Genomic DNA, 15,551 nt, shown 5'->3' on the forward strand with positions numbered 1-15,551 from the left:
TTGACTCCAGGGTCTTTTCCTTATATTTGGCCTCATATATGTTGTATTTCTCATTTTGCTTTTTTTTTTTTTTTTGCATTATTCTCCCTATACAATCCTATTTTTTTTTATTTGTTGTAATTATTTATATATGACAGTAGGATGCACTTTGATACGTCATATATAATGAAGTATAATTTCTCATTCTTCTGGTTGTACATAATGTAGAATCACATTGGTCATATATGTACATATGGTAATAATGTCCAATTCATTCTTCTATCCTTCCTACCCTCAGACCCCCTTCCCTCCCTTCACTTCCCTCTACCCAATTTAAAATAACTCCATACTTCCCTAGCCAGCCCCCTCCTGCCATTGTGAATTAATATCCACATATCAGAGAAAACATTCAGCTTTTGGTTTATTGAGATTGACTTATTTCACTTAGCATGATATTCTCCAGCTCCATCCATTTTCTGGTAAATGCCATAATTTCATTCTTCTTTAAGGCTCAGTAATATTCCATCGTGTGTGTGTGTGTGTATACACACACATGTACATACACACATATACACACCCCACATTTTTTAATCCATTCATCTCTTGAACGGCACCTAGGTTGGTTCCGCGGTTTAGCTATTGTGAATTGAACTGCTATAAATATTGATGTGGCTGGGTCCCTGTAATATGCTGATTCAAATTTCTACTCTAGCCTCCCAAGCTCAATATAACTGCCTAAACATAATTCCTATTCTGCCAATACCCCAACTTTAACCCACATAAAGCACCACCCTCCTATCCTAATTCCCAATCACCCAGTTTAAAAACTTTACCCTGACTTAAGGTTCTTCATTTCTCAGAGTAAATATTAAGGTTTTGAGAATTCATTCTTTTTTTCTTTTCAAAATCTCTCTACTCTTTCTCCCCTTTCTTTTCTCTACCCTGCCTTCCCATCTAACACTGATTGAACTTTCCTTCTAATTGATGTCTCTCTTCATCCATTTCCTTATCCATCAATTCATTCTGTACCCTGTTGCCACAAAATGCATCTTAAAAATATGACTTTCAGTATATTACTCCTCTATCAAAAAATTAAAAAATAAAAAGGATAACATCTACCATCATCTCACCTCACCTGTGAAATATTCATGCACTTACAAATCAATTTAAATCTGATCAAGTCTCTAGACTCAAGCAACACAACAAAAGTAAACAGTAAATGACACTAAGCATTTAACAACTGCTACACTGTAGGGAATTCTGCAAGACTGATGATCCGCTTCTTAAAAAATAAATTTTGAGGGGTAAAAATAAAACAAGAGATGGAGGGGGAGCTTATAGATTAAAGAGTCCTAAGAAACATCAAACTATAATATTTAAATGTTGTTTGGATCCTGGTTCAAACTGTGAAAAACATAATTATCACATTTGAGACAACTAGAAACATGAACATTGACTGGATATTTGATGATAAATTTGTTTTTAGGTAGAGTTTGATTTTTTTCAAAGAACGTTCTTGTCTTTCAGTGATACATATTGAAATATAAACAAAATAATGTGATTTCTAGGGTGGTTTCAAAATAGGGAGAAGGAAGTAGTAGAGGGAGGGATAAAGCAATATTAGGCAGAAACTGATATCTGATAAAACCAGATGATGAGTGCAGAGGGATCCATTATTTTATGTCTGAACATATTCATACTTTTCCATAATGGAAAAGCAAATAAACAAATTATAAAGGCAGCCTACTTTCTGAAAGCTCAAGTCCAAATGGCCCAATCTATTCTTCAAAGATCTCTCTACCACCCAAAACTAACCAAAAATAAGGGGGTTTTTTTTTTGTTGTTGTTGTTGTTGTTTGTTTGTTTGTTTGAGGGTTTTGGTAATACTTTTCAAGAAGACCAACTAAAAACAAATAACAAAAAATAACCTCCCTGTTCCCCAGTTTTCTATAATACTACTCACATATATTTAGCCCTAACCATGTTTAAATGTGCCAAGTCCGACTATTCCATAAACTCAAGTACTTTACCTCACTCTGACCTCGTCCTTCTGTGATCTACTAACACTGCTTTAATACTGGTCATTTTTCCAGGGCACCATAATCTGCTCCATATTGTTATGGTTCTTGTCTTAACTTCCTGCAAAATTAAAATAATTTCTTAAATTCCTTTTACAAGAACATGTTTAAAAGGAAGAAGATACAGAAAAATCATAGAAGAAATAAATGAGAATAGAAGGAGAGAAGCAACCCAGAAAACCCCTTTCTTAATAATATAATAATTATCAACACTCTGTTGTCATTTTTTTCTAGGCAAAAAAGTTGTTGGATGAAATACTGTATTTTTCAACATTCTCAACTATTTAGGTCACAAATAGGAATTACCGACATTTGCTGTCTTTGGGCTGCTACACTCAAGTTGACCAATATCATCTGTAAATGGAGATCAACTCAGACACAGGTGTTAGATCTTCCTTAACCCTGTAGAACGTGCATATATTAATGCCCTTTCCCATCTTCATGGAGTTTCTTTATCCTATCACCATTTGCCATACGTCATGGAACCCTCCCAAGTGTGCAACACTGAACATACCTTTAAAAGTTAAACTAAATCTAACTTTTATAAGCTTCTCCCACTCCCTAATACTGTCTTTCATGGTCTTAGTATTAATACAACCAAACAATAATACTATCCCTAGTATTGAACCAGGTGTGTGCATTAGAATCAGTTATAATCCTACTAAGTAGGCTTTCCTGGTAGGGAGTCCACAGGAATTCTGACTATGCACCTTCTCGCAGAATCACAGTTTTAAGACAGTAAATATGAAAACATCAAGACAGAGCATGACTAGTATAACAGAATCCAGAAGACATCACTGACTAAATTATATTTATGTTTAAAGAAACCAAATAATGACATTCAGTATGTCACAGGTCACTGCATCCCTGCTTCTTGCCACCTCTTAACCACAGCAACTACCCACCATGGAAGAACTTCATGGAAAATCACTTCTTTCAGTATCACTTTTTTTAGGAGACCTCATGAAGGTTGAACTAATACAAGAGCTAGTTCTGTATCACCCTTTACCTCAGAAGTTTTAAGACCAAGTACATAAAATATTAATATCCTACTTAAATTATTTAACTTCTACTCAATTTTTAAATTAAGCTTTGCATAAACTCATATTATAGGTATCAGTAATATCCCTCCTCTGAATATTCCAACTTTCACCCAAGAACGAGAATATAAGCAGTGGAACTAACAAGGTCAAGGACTGCTCCCTCCACCACTAGAATGCAGTCCTCACTGGAGGGACAAAGAAGCAAAAGATGCAAAGCAAAAAGACATCTCAAAGGAAAGACAACCACCAAAGCCTCTTTGTCCTCCCTGCCAACAAAACTGCACAACAGTAAGGTAAACAAGAAAAAATGGTTATCTTTAAAACAGGAAAGAAAAGAAGGAAAAACTAGGGGAGGAGGAAGGAACAGACACTGGGAGAACTGATGACCACCATGACTAGCAAAGCATTCAGAACATTCAGATCATTTAATGCAAAGCTACTGCCAAAAACATAACTACAATAATCTTTAAAAAACAAGTATTGTTAGTTGTAGTTGGACATAATAACTTTATTTACTTTTTTTATTTTTATGTGGTGCTGAGGATCAAACCCAGTGCCTCACACATTCTAGGCAAGGGCTCACCACGAAGCCACAACCCCAGCCCTAAAATATTCTTAATTTCCCTGACTATACAGGGCAAAGGCTCAAACCCATGTTATTGGATTCATCAAACCTTTGGCATTTTAGAACAGGAAAAGCCAAATCTCTAAGCAGTGACTACTACAATACACACACACACATACACACACACACACACACACATATATATATACACACACACACACACACATATATGTATATATATAAATACACACACACATATATGTATATATATATAAATACACACACACACACATACACACTAAAATCATTTCAATCAAATGAATCAACTAAGAGAGTAGCACAGATTCTCTTGAGTTACATGTTGAAATGTCAAAGTAGAAGCCAAAGTATGCTTCTGAACCAATCGTTTAAAATTTCTGAAAAGACAAAGAAGGGCTGGGGTTGTGGCTCAGTCGAGACTGCTTGCCTACCATGTTTGAGGCACTGGGTTTGATTCTCAGCACTGCATATAAATAAATAAAATAAATATCCATTGACAACTAAAAAAAACTATTAAAAAAAAGAAAGGGATAATACATGAAAATGTATTATCTCAGTTTCTTCATCTCTAAAATGGGAGACAATAGGGCAAATGGTAACAAGGGAAAGATCAAAGGAATTAATAAGATGTAAGGAATCATTTCAGTGCCTGAGTATAAAGTGACAATTTGTTAAACAAAATGTCATTACTATAAGGATTTTCATAAACTTGAACAGTTTGTGAAAGACTTGTATTTACTAGTGTATCTTGAACAGTCTTTAATATGATCAAACTGGTAAATCTGCTGACCCTTTACATCATTTAAATATTCTCTAACTAATTAAAAGAAGTTGGAAAAAAATGTTGATCTTTTATCTAGTGGCAAAGATGCAAAAGAAATAACCTCATGCCAAAGTCAGACTCTGGAGGATCTATAAAAGCAAACTTATAAACCCCACAAAATTGGCATGGAATAAAGCTAGCTGCAAATTCTTTGCTGCTCCTCCCAATGCATGGACTACATCTTCCCTCCACTTGAATCTGAACTGTCCTTTTGTCCAAAAGAATGTGATACCAGGCAATGCCCAAGTCTGAGTCTTATAAGGTCTCCAGCCTTCACCTTTTAGAAATTGGTTCCAAGTATGGTGGCTCATGCCTATAATCCCAGAGACTTGGGATGCTGAGGCAGGAGGATCACAAGTTCGAGGCCAGCCTCAGCAATTTAGCAAGACCCTGAACAACTTAGTGAGACTCTTGTCTCAAGATAAAAAAATTGACGGCTGGAGTTGTAGCTCAGTGGTAGAGCACTTGCCTCGCAAGTGTGAGGCACTGGGTTCAATCCTAGTACCACATAAAAACAAATAAAGACATTGACTCCATATACAACTAAAAAAAATCATAAAAAAATTAAAAGGACTGGGGATATAGTTCCTAGGCTCAATCCCTAGTACTGCACCAAAAAAAAAAAAAAAAAATTAAAGTCAAATGCATGCACTGCTTCCACAACCAGAGTAGATTTAAGAAAGACACATTTAAAATTTAAAAAAAAAAAAAAAATTACCAATTCAGAAAAATATAATTATTGTTGCTCTAAAATCTTTTCTGGTAGACCTGAGAAATGTAGTGAAATTCATAGCTTTTACTTCAATTTCATGAAACATATGATGATACTTTGTATATCATACTATTTCATCTACTACTATTAATCATCACCACTTTATTTGTTTTAATTAGTAACACATGACAGTATAATGATCTTGATATTATCATACATTTGAATCAGAATATAATTTCTCATTTTTCTGAGTGTACAGGTTGCAGAATTACATTGGTATGCAGTCACATATATACACACAGCATCAACAATGTTTATTTTATTCTGCTGTCCTTCTATTCCCCCCTTCCCCTCCCCTCCCCTCCCATCACTTCTCTCTACCCAATCTAATGTGACCCACTTCTTTTTTTTTCCCTCACATCGTCATACCTGAATTCTGTATAACGAAGGGGGTCTCCTTTCCTCTTCCTTACAATTCCCCTTCTCCCTCCCTTTCCTTCCCACCTCTCTTCCCTATCTAGAGGTAATTTTCTTCTCATGTTCTTCCTCCCTACCCCATTTTGAGTCACCTCCCTTATATCAGAGAAGACATTTGGCATTTGTTTTTTGGGGATTAGCTAACTTCACTTAGCATAATCTGCTCTAATGCCATCCATTTTCCTGCAAATGCCATGATCTCGTTATTTTTTAATGCTGAGTAATATTCCATTGTGTAATCATCACCACTTATTACGGCTCCTTGTTAAGTCCCAAGTATACCAAAATGTGATAAAGGACACTTCAGGCAGTAGTAGTGACATGATCTGCCAGGGCCCTTGGCTTTTAACTGTTCATATGCTAAAATCTCAGAAAAAAAAAATAGATAAGGACTAAGCTTTGGAGGTGGTGGGTTGGAAGAAAGATTTGCCATTTTTACCTGAGGTCCTTTAAACTAAGGTAATCAGGCCAAGCAGACCATCTTTGGTATCTAAGAATATAAGAAGAGCAGACTGACCACCAGATATTCCTATTCTGGGGTACGCCCTGACAAGACACTATTTTCTGAAGTTTGGCTTAGTGTATTAAGCTGTCTGCATTTACATCAGGCTTCACTGAGCAGCAGACACCCCAGCACTTTGACTTGGGCATTTGCCACATCTGCACCAGGAGCAATCTCCTTGGCAACCCATCAATTCCTGCTTGAAGAATTAGTAGTGAGCATGAAACAACACAGGAAAAGTCTCAGTACTGTAGAAGCTGATTCTAATTTAGAAGAAGGGTTTTAACTGAAGTTTTGAATATTAACTGAATTCTGGGCTTGGGTTGTGGCTCAGCAGTAGAAAACTTGTCTCATATGTGTGAAGCACTGAGTTCGATTCTCAGCACCATATATAAACAAATAAATAAAATAAAGGTCCATCTACAACTAAAATAAATATTTTTTAAAAAATGTTAACTGAATTCTCCTCAATGTGCAGCATACTATCCTCTGGGAAGACAGAACAAACATTTTAGGAGCAAGCACCTTTCTGAGGACTCAATGGCATGGCTAACAGCATGGCTTTATTATGTCACCCAAAATGAGGCCATGAGAAGTTATAAAGGCTGAAAATGAAGAGAAACTATTTCTGCAAGAATACTCTCTAGCCCAGAATTCTGAAAAGAAGCTAATTTTACTTTAAGGTAGGGAATCCTCAACTAACCAAAATATAGAATAAACTAAGAATAACCCAGTTCCAGGTATGGATTCAAAATAGAAATTACATGTCCCCTTGAAAATCTCCTGCAGGTCATGGATAAGTAGCAATAATTTTTGTGGCTTTTCTTACTTGACAGCAAACTTTCAGTTCTCTCTGCATGAGGTTAATTCTGTCACTATTTAAACGTTTATGTGGCAGTTAACAAAAGTAACATGATTTTACATTCTGTCTGTTACTCTCTGGAAAAAGAAATCAAGACACTAAAAAAGTGAAAGGATTTGTTCTGGGAGACACTGTTAGTGGTAAACCAGGTAATGAGAACCCACTACTTCCATCTGTAAATACTGGTGAGCACACTAAGGGGTGTACGTTTTAACCAACAATGGCCAAGTAGACAGTTTTGTTTTGAAATGAGATATGAAAAAAAAAATAGATCTTTTTCACAACGATAATGCCAGGAGGATGAGTTGGTTCCAAGTAATCCTCTTATTTCCTTTTATGTAGAATTCCACAAGAAATGAAAATTTTGTTTCTGGTGTACCTCAGCCTTATATACACTTGAAAACGTGTAGCCAACAGTATGACAGGCATGTCATCAAGTAGGTGACATTTTGGAAGGTGCTGCTGCTGCTGCTCAGAAGGCCAAAAACATGTATTTCTATTATCACAGTTTCAAAAGAGTGAAAACCGAAAAAGGAGTGCAATGGTGTGTGGTCACAGGGCTGACACCAGGAGAAAACTGTGACACCTTGTTACTATGATAGCTCTAGCCTTGTCTCCTCGCTGTCTGTCTCCAGACGCAAACATACTGAGACAAACAAGCCTTCCAACTAAAGGACAGTTCTGCCTGCCAGGGAGAGCCCAGGTTCTGGATGAGAAAAAATGCTCATCTCTAAAAGATCAAGAATAACTTTCTTTGCCTAAATTTAATATACAAAAGAACACTTCAATTCTTTTCAGCAAGAAATATTTTTCATTTAAAGAAACACTGAGATTCAAACTCTAAACATTTCTAACTCCATTCATCATGTGATCTTATTCTTTTCATTCATGCTGCTATATGCTTAAAGCAGGCATCTACTGTTCCTGATTATTTTGTCCTCCAGGAATAATATGAAACCTAAAGATCAATCTTCCAATAAGTATATAAAACTAAATTAGTTCTACGCAGAAAACTATATGGAAACTTGAACCAAAACTCTCTGTCCTAAACCTGCATGTAGGAAAACACTAAATATTTCCTACCAAGGATTTCCTGTGCTGTTACTTGTATAAAAGATCACTAATGATGAATTTAATAGAAAAACACACACTACTGCAGGCTCTCCCTACTTCATTGAAGTAAGCTCTCTTTCTTTTGTTCATTTTATTCCCCAGTACTTAGCAGATAGTTGCTCCAAAACATTAAACCATCATTAAAATATCTGTCTTATTAGAAACCAAACTGACAACTATATTGTTTTACAGATTTTTTAAACACTCTCAAAAGGTTTAAAAATCTTATACTTTTCATATCTCTGCATCTTTAAAGTGTGTCTTTTAAACCCCAAATGAGAAATCTGTCTTAAAAGGGGAGAGCATATTTTTTCAAAACTGCCACTGTCAGAAAAGAAAAAGAAACCGAGCGTGATGGCACTCGCCTGAAATCCCAGCAGCTCTGGAGGCTGAGACAGGAGGATCTCAAGTTCAAAGACAAAAGTGAGTCACTAAGCAACTCAGTGAGACCCTGTCTCTAAATGAAATACAAAATAGGGCTTGGATGTGGCTCAGTGGTCAAGGGCCCCTAAGTTCAATTTCTTCTGAAGAAGAAGAAGAAAGAAAAGAAAAAAAGAGAGTAGAAATATTCAAGTTGAAAGGAGACTAAATGTAATACCTGCTCCTATGTTGATTTCTCTACTAAAGGAGTAAAAAATCTGCTCTATCAAACGTTATTTCACAAAACTAGAAAATAGTAGTTTAGATAACAGCTGTCAGTTTTTCAAAGAAAAATGTGTATATGCGCATGTACGTATAGAGAAAACAACTGATCAAGTGGTAAATTGCTAAAAATAGTTAAATCTAAATAAGGAGGTATACGGGTATTCTTTGTACTATTCTTACAACTTTCCAAAAATTTCAAAATCGTTTAAAAATTAAAAAGTAATAAAATGACATAAAACACAACTCTTGAAACTGCATGGCTGTGTCCTGCTTTTTATTTTGTTTTTAATCCTGGATGATCTCTGATTTTTTGCAGTATTCAGTCATTTACATTTAATGTGATTTTTTATATGTCTAACATCTTGCTATTTGTGTTCCATCTTGTCTATCTGTCCTTATCTCTTCTTTTTTCTTTGTTCTTTTTTCTTTCTTGCTTGCTCTCCTTTGGATTAACCAAATATTTATTCAAAATTAAATTCAATCCCCTTTATTGGCTTTTTAACAATATCTCCACTTTAATGTTTTAGCACGCCAGGAATCAAACTGTGCATCCTTAACCTATCCTAGTTTCTACCCTGACCATTACACCCCTTCACATATGATGTAAGACATTTACAACTCTACAATTTCATTTACCCTACTCTCCTGTCCTTTATGCAATTACTGCCACATCTTTTAGTTCCAAATATATTTTTTTAAAAAAACACATATTACTATTGTTTTTACTTTAAAAATTCCATTAAGGAAAGATAAAGAAATTAAGAAATGAGAATTTTTGCTCATATGTTTATTTTATGGCTCTCTTGAATTTTTCTTCTAGATCTGATGTACCATCTGGTATAATTTTCCTTCAGTTTGAAAAACTTTCTACATTTCTTTAAGTGCAGGTACAAAGGCAACAAATTCTTTCAGCTTTAGTTCACTTGAAAATGTATTTTTATCTTCATTTCAAAGGATATTTTCAGTTGAGAACAAAATTCTAGATTGACAATTTTTGATGTTTCAAGCACTTTTAAGATGACGTTCATTGATTTCTGGCTTGCGTTGTTTCTCATGAGAAGCCAGTGATAATTTTTATCACTGTTTCCCTATAGGCAATGTGTCCTTTTTTCCTTTGGATATTTCTAAAGACTTCTTTTCTTTGACTTTGAGCAACCTGATAATGATGTGTCTAGGCGTTGATTTTCTTTGTGTTAATCTTTCTCGGGATCTGATAAGTTTCTTGGATTTGTGTATGTATATTTTTCAACAAAATTTAAAATTTGGAAGCCATTATTTTTTCTGATATTTTTCTGCCCTAATTTATCTGGCCCTTATTCTTCTATAATAACAACACAATTGATAGGCTGTACAATAATGTCCCAGAGCCTCTTATGACTTTGTTCATTTTCTTTTTGGTCTATTTTCTCCCCATACTTTGGTTTGCAGTCTATACTGATCTAACTTCAAGTTCACTGATCCTTTCTTTTAGACTATGCAATTTGCTGTTAAGTCCATCTGGCGAATTTTTTATTTGAGATACTAATTTTTGTCAACTTTTAAAATTTTGCTTATGAGTCACATTTTCTTGCTCTTTCACAAGTGTAATAATTATATGCTAGACATTGTAGCTGCATCATTATTGAGAATCCAAATTATGTTGGCTTTTTTTAGAGAGAGTTTTGGTCTACCAGGCAGTTAATTTACAGGTAGATCAGGCTGATCTCAAAGGAACATGTTTTGGGGATTTGTTATATAAATCTGCAGTAAACTTTCCTCAGTGGCTAGAATAGCCTTGGTCCTAAAGCATGATCTGTCTGAAGTCACAGCTGAAAGCACAGGGCATTCTGCAGGTTCTCCCACACTAGATGGCCTGAATTACAACATTTCTGACCATTTTGCAGCTTCTTTTGAAATCTCTGTTCAGCTCAAATCCCACAGTAGCCGTTTTCTACTAAGCTACGTTGTGTTGCTCAGCTTCATAATAGACCCAAGGGTTCAATGGCACTCATTTATAAATTCTGAAGGGGCTCCTTCAAATTGAATGCAATTCTCTGCTCTCCAGGATCCCAACCCACAAATTCCAGCTGCCTCTAGATCCTTCAACTCCAATCTCTGCAAAGATAGTCTGCTGCTATCTGGACTTCACTTCCCTATGCCATAATTTGGAAAAGTACCCCCAGGAAGAAGCAGTGATAAATATGAAGCTCACCTCAAGTGTTTTCTCTCTGCTGTCTGAGTCTAACCAGTTTTACCTTTGCTTCCAGCAAGAGGAAACTTCATCATGGCCAGAACCAGAAGCTCCTAATGCTAATTATATTTGAAAAAAGCTTTAAAATCTATTATTTTATCCTGAAAATAAACTGCATAAAAAGCACATATTCATTCCATATGACAGATTATCAAGTCAAGATATAAAATATTGAATCACCAGCCCATAAAGATATTTAATTCAATAAGTAAATATTCATCAAGCACCTACTATGGGTACAAGAAAATTGACATATTGGTAAAAAATAACTCAGAAAATGTAATTTCAAACCATATTATTTCTACTGATGGCATATTATGATGGCATCAATAAAGCAAATGCACTATACAAAAAAAAATCTAATGAATGAATAACCAAGAATCAATCATTCAATCCAACAAGAGCATGCCTATATTCTCAAAAATGACTACATTTTATATTCATGATTTATTTTTTACTGCAAAGATTCCTATTTGCCATGCAAGTAATTTCATTCCTACATAGTTATATTTTTCAATTTCCTACATATACTTAATTTTTTTCCTACTAGTAGGTACTACTTAACTGAGTCATTTCTATTTAGCTATTTCAAACTTGCTTCAGCTAACTCTTAATTGCATTTCTAATTTTCATCTGGCCAACTCAAGTATATTTTGCTGGAAAGAAAATACAGCACAGTTTCTAAATGCCATCTCAGCAGTATCATACCAAACAGCAATATAATTCCTCTGATCTTCAAGTGATACATTTATATCTTACAGATTTATTCTCTTCTATCAGAATAAGCTCTTAACATGTCATATAGCCCAAAATATGCAAAAGGTGACTGTTAGAAAATAGTCAGTACAAATAAGTGCATATGATTTTATGAAATGGTGTTTAAGGGTGTTTTAATTTTTTACATTATATATACCTAATTCCAGTAAAGAAAAATATAATACAACAGAAAGCATTATACTATAAATCTTTGATTGATACAAATTAACAATCTGTTCTTATTTTTAAAGTTAGGCAAAAAGAAACTGTTAAATGGCCTTCGAAGATGGTAAAAGTTAATTATATCAGCAGTTTCCCTTTTAAATGGAAGCACTACTTTCTCACTGTTTATGATTCTTAATGTAGTATTTTAGTTGACTGATTTATTACTATTGCTATTCTAAATTGCTGTCCTAAATCAAGATGAAACCCTTTGCAAAAATCCCGTACCTGTAGCACATCTTGGATCTTCACCCACACATCTGCCATATCATACAATTTGATTTCTTCCTGTTGAGTTACTGGATTCCCAACAGAGTCCTGCAGGTATCCCAGGACCACAGAGTGTGCAGCGGCTACAGCATTAAATTTGTCAAACAGCAGCTCCAGCAGCTCTAGAAGTAATCTAGTTACAAAACAAACAAACAGATAAATAAATAACATTTATACAAACACACAAACATGCAAGCATGCTGATGGATGGTTCATACTGGTCTATAAGAAAAACATCAGGTGTAGTAAAGTGAAATAACATACTTCAACATAAACAGCATAAATATCACACTTCAACAGATTTGATTTCAAACAGTGGCATATTCTATGCAACTTTAAAAAAAATAATTTTCTAAGCCTCAGTTACCTTTGCTACAAAACGAAAATAATTTAAGAATTTAAAAATCAATTATAAAGTCCCTAAAGTAGCAATAGAAGCTCAATGAATGTTTGTATCCTTTTTAATGTATTTCAGTGATTACAATTCTACCACTCTATATTCACCCAGGCAGCTTCTCCAAGGAATTCAGGCAATTTCTTTTTCTTCAAACAACAGCTCAGATGTTGCACAGAATATGCTATTCCCTAGCAATAAATTGGGTACTTTGGTAAGGATTCTAATCCTTTTAGTCATGGAAAGCCGTGCTTACTACCATTCAAATATATGGCCTAAGGTGCCTGAAAAAAAAATACACACCTGCCAAGCAATCTGACTTTCACTACAGGGAGCAGCTTAGGCATCCGCATTATCTCATTTATCATAGTGAGATATGCTAGACACATATTATTACATCGATTTTATATACTCAAGGACACAAAATGAGGTTGCAAGGCAGCTGGGCCTAGAACAAAAGTTGATTTCTGTGTCAGGGCATTTAGCCACCTACCTGTCACTACCATACTAGAATGCAGATTGTGTATTTAGAGATAGTACAGAGCTTTAGGTCAGGGTACAAAGCAATTCTTTTACCACCAAGACATATAGCTTCACTGATCACCCAAGTCTAGAATCTCCATTTCCTCCTCTGAACTTCTGTAGTATTTTAATCCATTTTTATGGAACTTATCATATGTGACTCACGTATGTGGCTCAGTAATTGCGGGTCACATTTATTCATATACAAATATTTTATTGCCCTTCTCCATTATTAATCTTTCAGGGTAGGCACTGTCTTACATGTCTCTGGTATATTCAGGAGCACTTAGCAGTGGTTAGCAATTATTTTTTTTAACTAATTTCCTGTGTATACCGTGAGAAAGTATCAAAAAATCTTAGATTTTGAGCTTTATTATATATTATGTGGCTCTCAGTTCAGACTGGTAAATCTACCAGTAAAGTACAAAGAAATAGCGAAAGAGCTTGACAGAATGCCAGTTAACAAGATGGTGTTACCATAAATAATAGAGGGTATCTACCATCTCATCAAAACGTATAGCATATTATCTATTACTATGGCTTCTTTATTGCCCAGTTATTGTAATTAGTATGCCAATATGTTGGTCCATAACTATCTTATGACAAAACCCTAATATCTATTGACATCATAATTTAGATGAGACAGAAACAGAATTTATGTAGTACTGCCACTCTAGGACACATACTTAATCTTGAAAATATACACCTTTTGACTGATAATTTAAAATATCATTTTTCATATTTATACTCATATTTCTAAGAAAATTACTCTTTCTCATCTGTGTTATTGGAGAGCGACACAAATATCAGCAGACAAAGGTACAAAGTACAGGAAGATATGACTAACCAGAACAGCTGAAATAGTTAATATGGTGCCTGGAAATAATTGTCATAATAATAAAAATAACAAAACTGGAATTACACATAGTAAATACCCAGTTAAGAGACGGTTCTACTTTTCAAATAAAGATTATGATAAGTATATAAGATTGTAGTTCCCAAATATAAATCTGCAGGTCATATCTATTTTTCAGTGGAAGGCAGCAAAATAAGAAAAATAAAAACAATATATTGACTTTTTGCTAAGTTAAATTTATTTAATTTTATATTTTTAGCACTCTCTCAGCAGAGAAATCTCAGTTATTTTCTGTCGTAATGGTAGTTATGTTGCCAAATGTCCTTACTTGACAAAATTAAACTTTAATGACCATATGTTATACTCAACACTTTTTGAAAGCACATTGATCCATGACATTCAGAAGCCTGAAGCCCAGTAGTGTGCAACATCCCAGTGGCTTGAAGTTCTTGGTACTGGACTGTGACCTAGCAATAAAGTAGAAAACAATGGAAGAGCAGTGGCTCCTCTAAATGAAGGGGTGCTGCTGTCTGGTTATCTTGGGGCCCCTAAGCTCCATGACTGCACACCTTATCTGTCAGTTAAGGAGAAGAACAGCTTGACAATGCTCTAACAGAGCCATGCTCCATTTAGAAAAGAGACCAGTGGACAAATGAAGTATAAGATGAGATTCACGGTATCCAGCAAAATCATGGAAATAGAGACCTAGATAAAATGCAAACACAGTGCCAGCTTCAGCTACTGCTGGAGGCTCAAGGTCAAGACAGGCCTGTGTCTACAAAGGCCATCACAGCCTAGGAAACAGGGAGGGACTTAAGAAGATACAGGCCATACATGGGGAGTATGCACTGGAGTTCTACCTATGTGAGACATTCACCCACTTTAATAGGAGGGAAGCTGGCTTCTGCCTTATCACAAAGCAATCATAATAGTAATAAAACTGTAGTTCTGACAGTAAAATTAAAAATATTTCTACCCCAGATGATACCATCAACAAAGTGATATCGAAGTAATGATATCGACGTAATGATTTTCAAATCACACAAGTCCTGATGAAAGACTAGTAATGAGAATACCTAAAAACTCCTAACTTGTAATAAAGACAACCAAATTTTAAAATGGACAAAGATTAGAAAATGCATTGCTGCAAAAAAGAAAAAGATAGCAACATATATATAAATATGAATGGCTAATAAGCAACAACAAGATGCTCGAAAACATTAGCCATCAGTAAAATGCTAATCAAATCAAAATGATATTGCACTTTGATATACCAGATAGCTATAATCAAAAGACAAAAAGTGTTGGTGAGGTTGTTGAGAAATTAGAACTTTCATACAAGACTGGTAGGAATAGAAAATGGTACTGCCACTGTGAAAAAAAGTTTGGCGGTTTCCCCAAAACATTAAATACAGAGTTACCATATGGACAAAGTGATTTCATTGGAAGGTATACATTTGAGA

At 34.9% G+C, this 15,551-nt stretch overlaps 1 protein-coding gene across 1 annotated transcript in view; it reads right to left on the minus strand.

Annotated features, from left to right (window-relative positions):
* The window catches only part of Exoc4 (exocyst complex component 4), a 782,534-nt gene that overhangs the window by 646,553 nt on the left and 120,430 nt on the right, over positions 1–15,551 (minus strand). Inside the window, exon 7 of the mRNA XM_046455063.2 lies at positions 12,275–12,449. Coding sequence (XP_046311019.1) covers positions 12,275–12,449 — 175 coding nt within the window. The remainder of the gene's footprint in view (positions 1–12,274; positions 12,450–15,551) is intronic.

The sequence above is a fragment of the Marmota monax genome, unplaced genomic scaffold (assembly GCF_021218885.2).
Source record: "Marmota monax isolate L192 unplaced genomic scaffold, Marmota_monax_Labrador192_F-V1.1 WCK01_AAM20220418_F8-fsc00131, whole genome shotgun sequence".
Lineage (NCBI taxonomy): Eukaryota > Metazoa > Chordata > Mammalia > Rodentia > Sciuridae > Marmota > Marmota monax.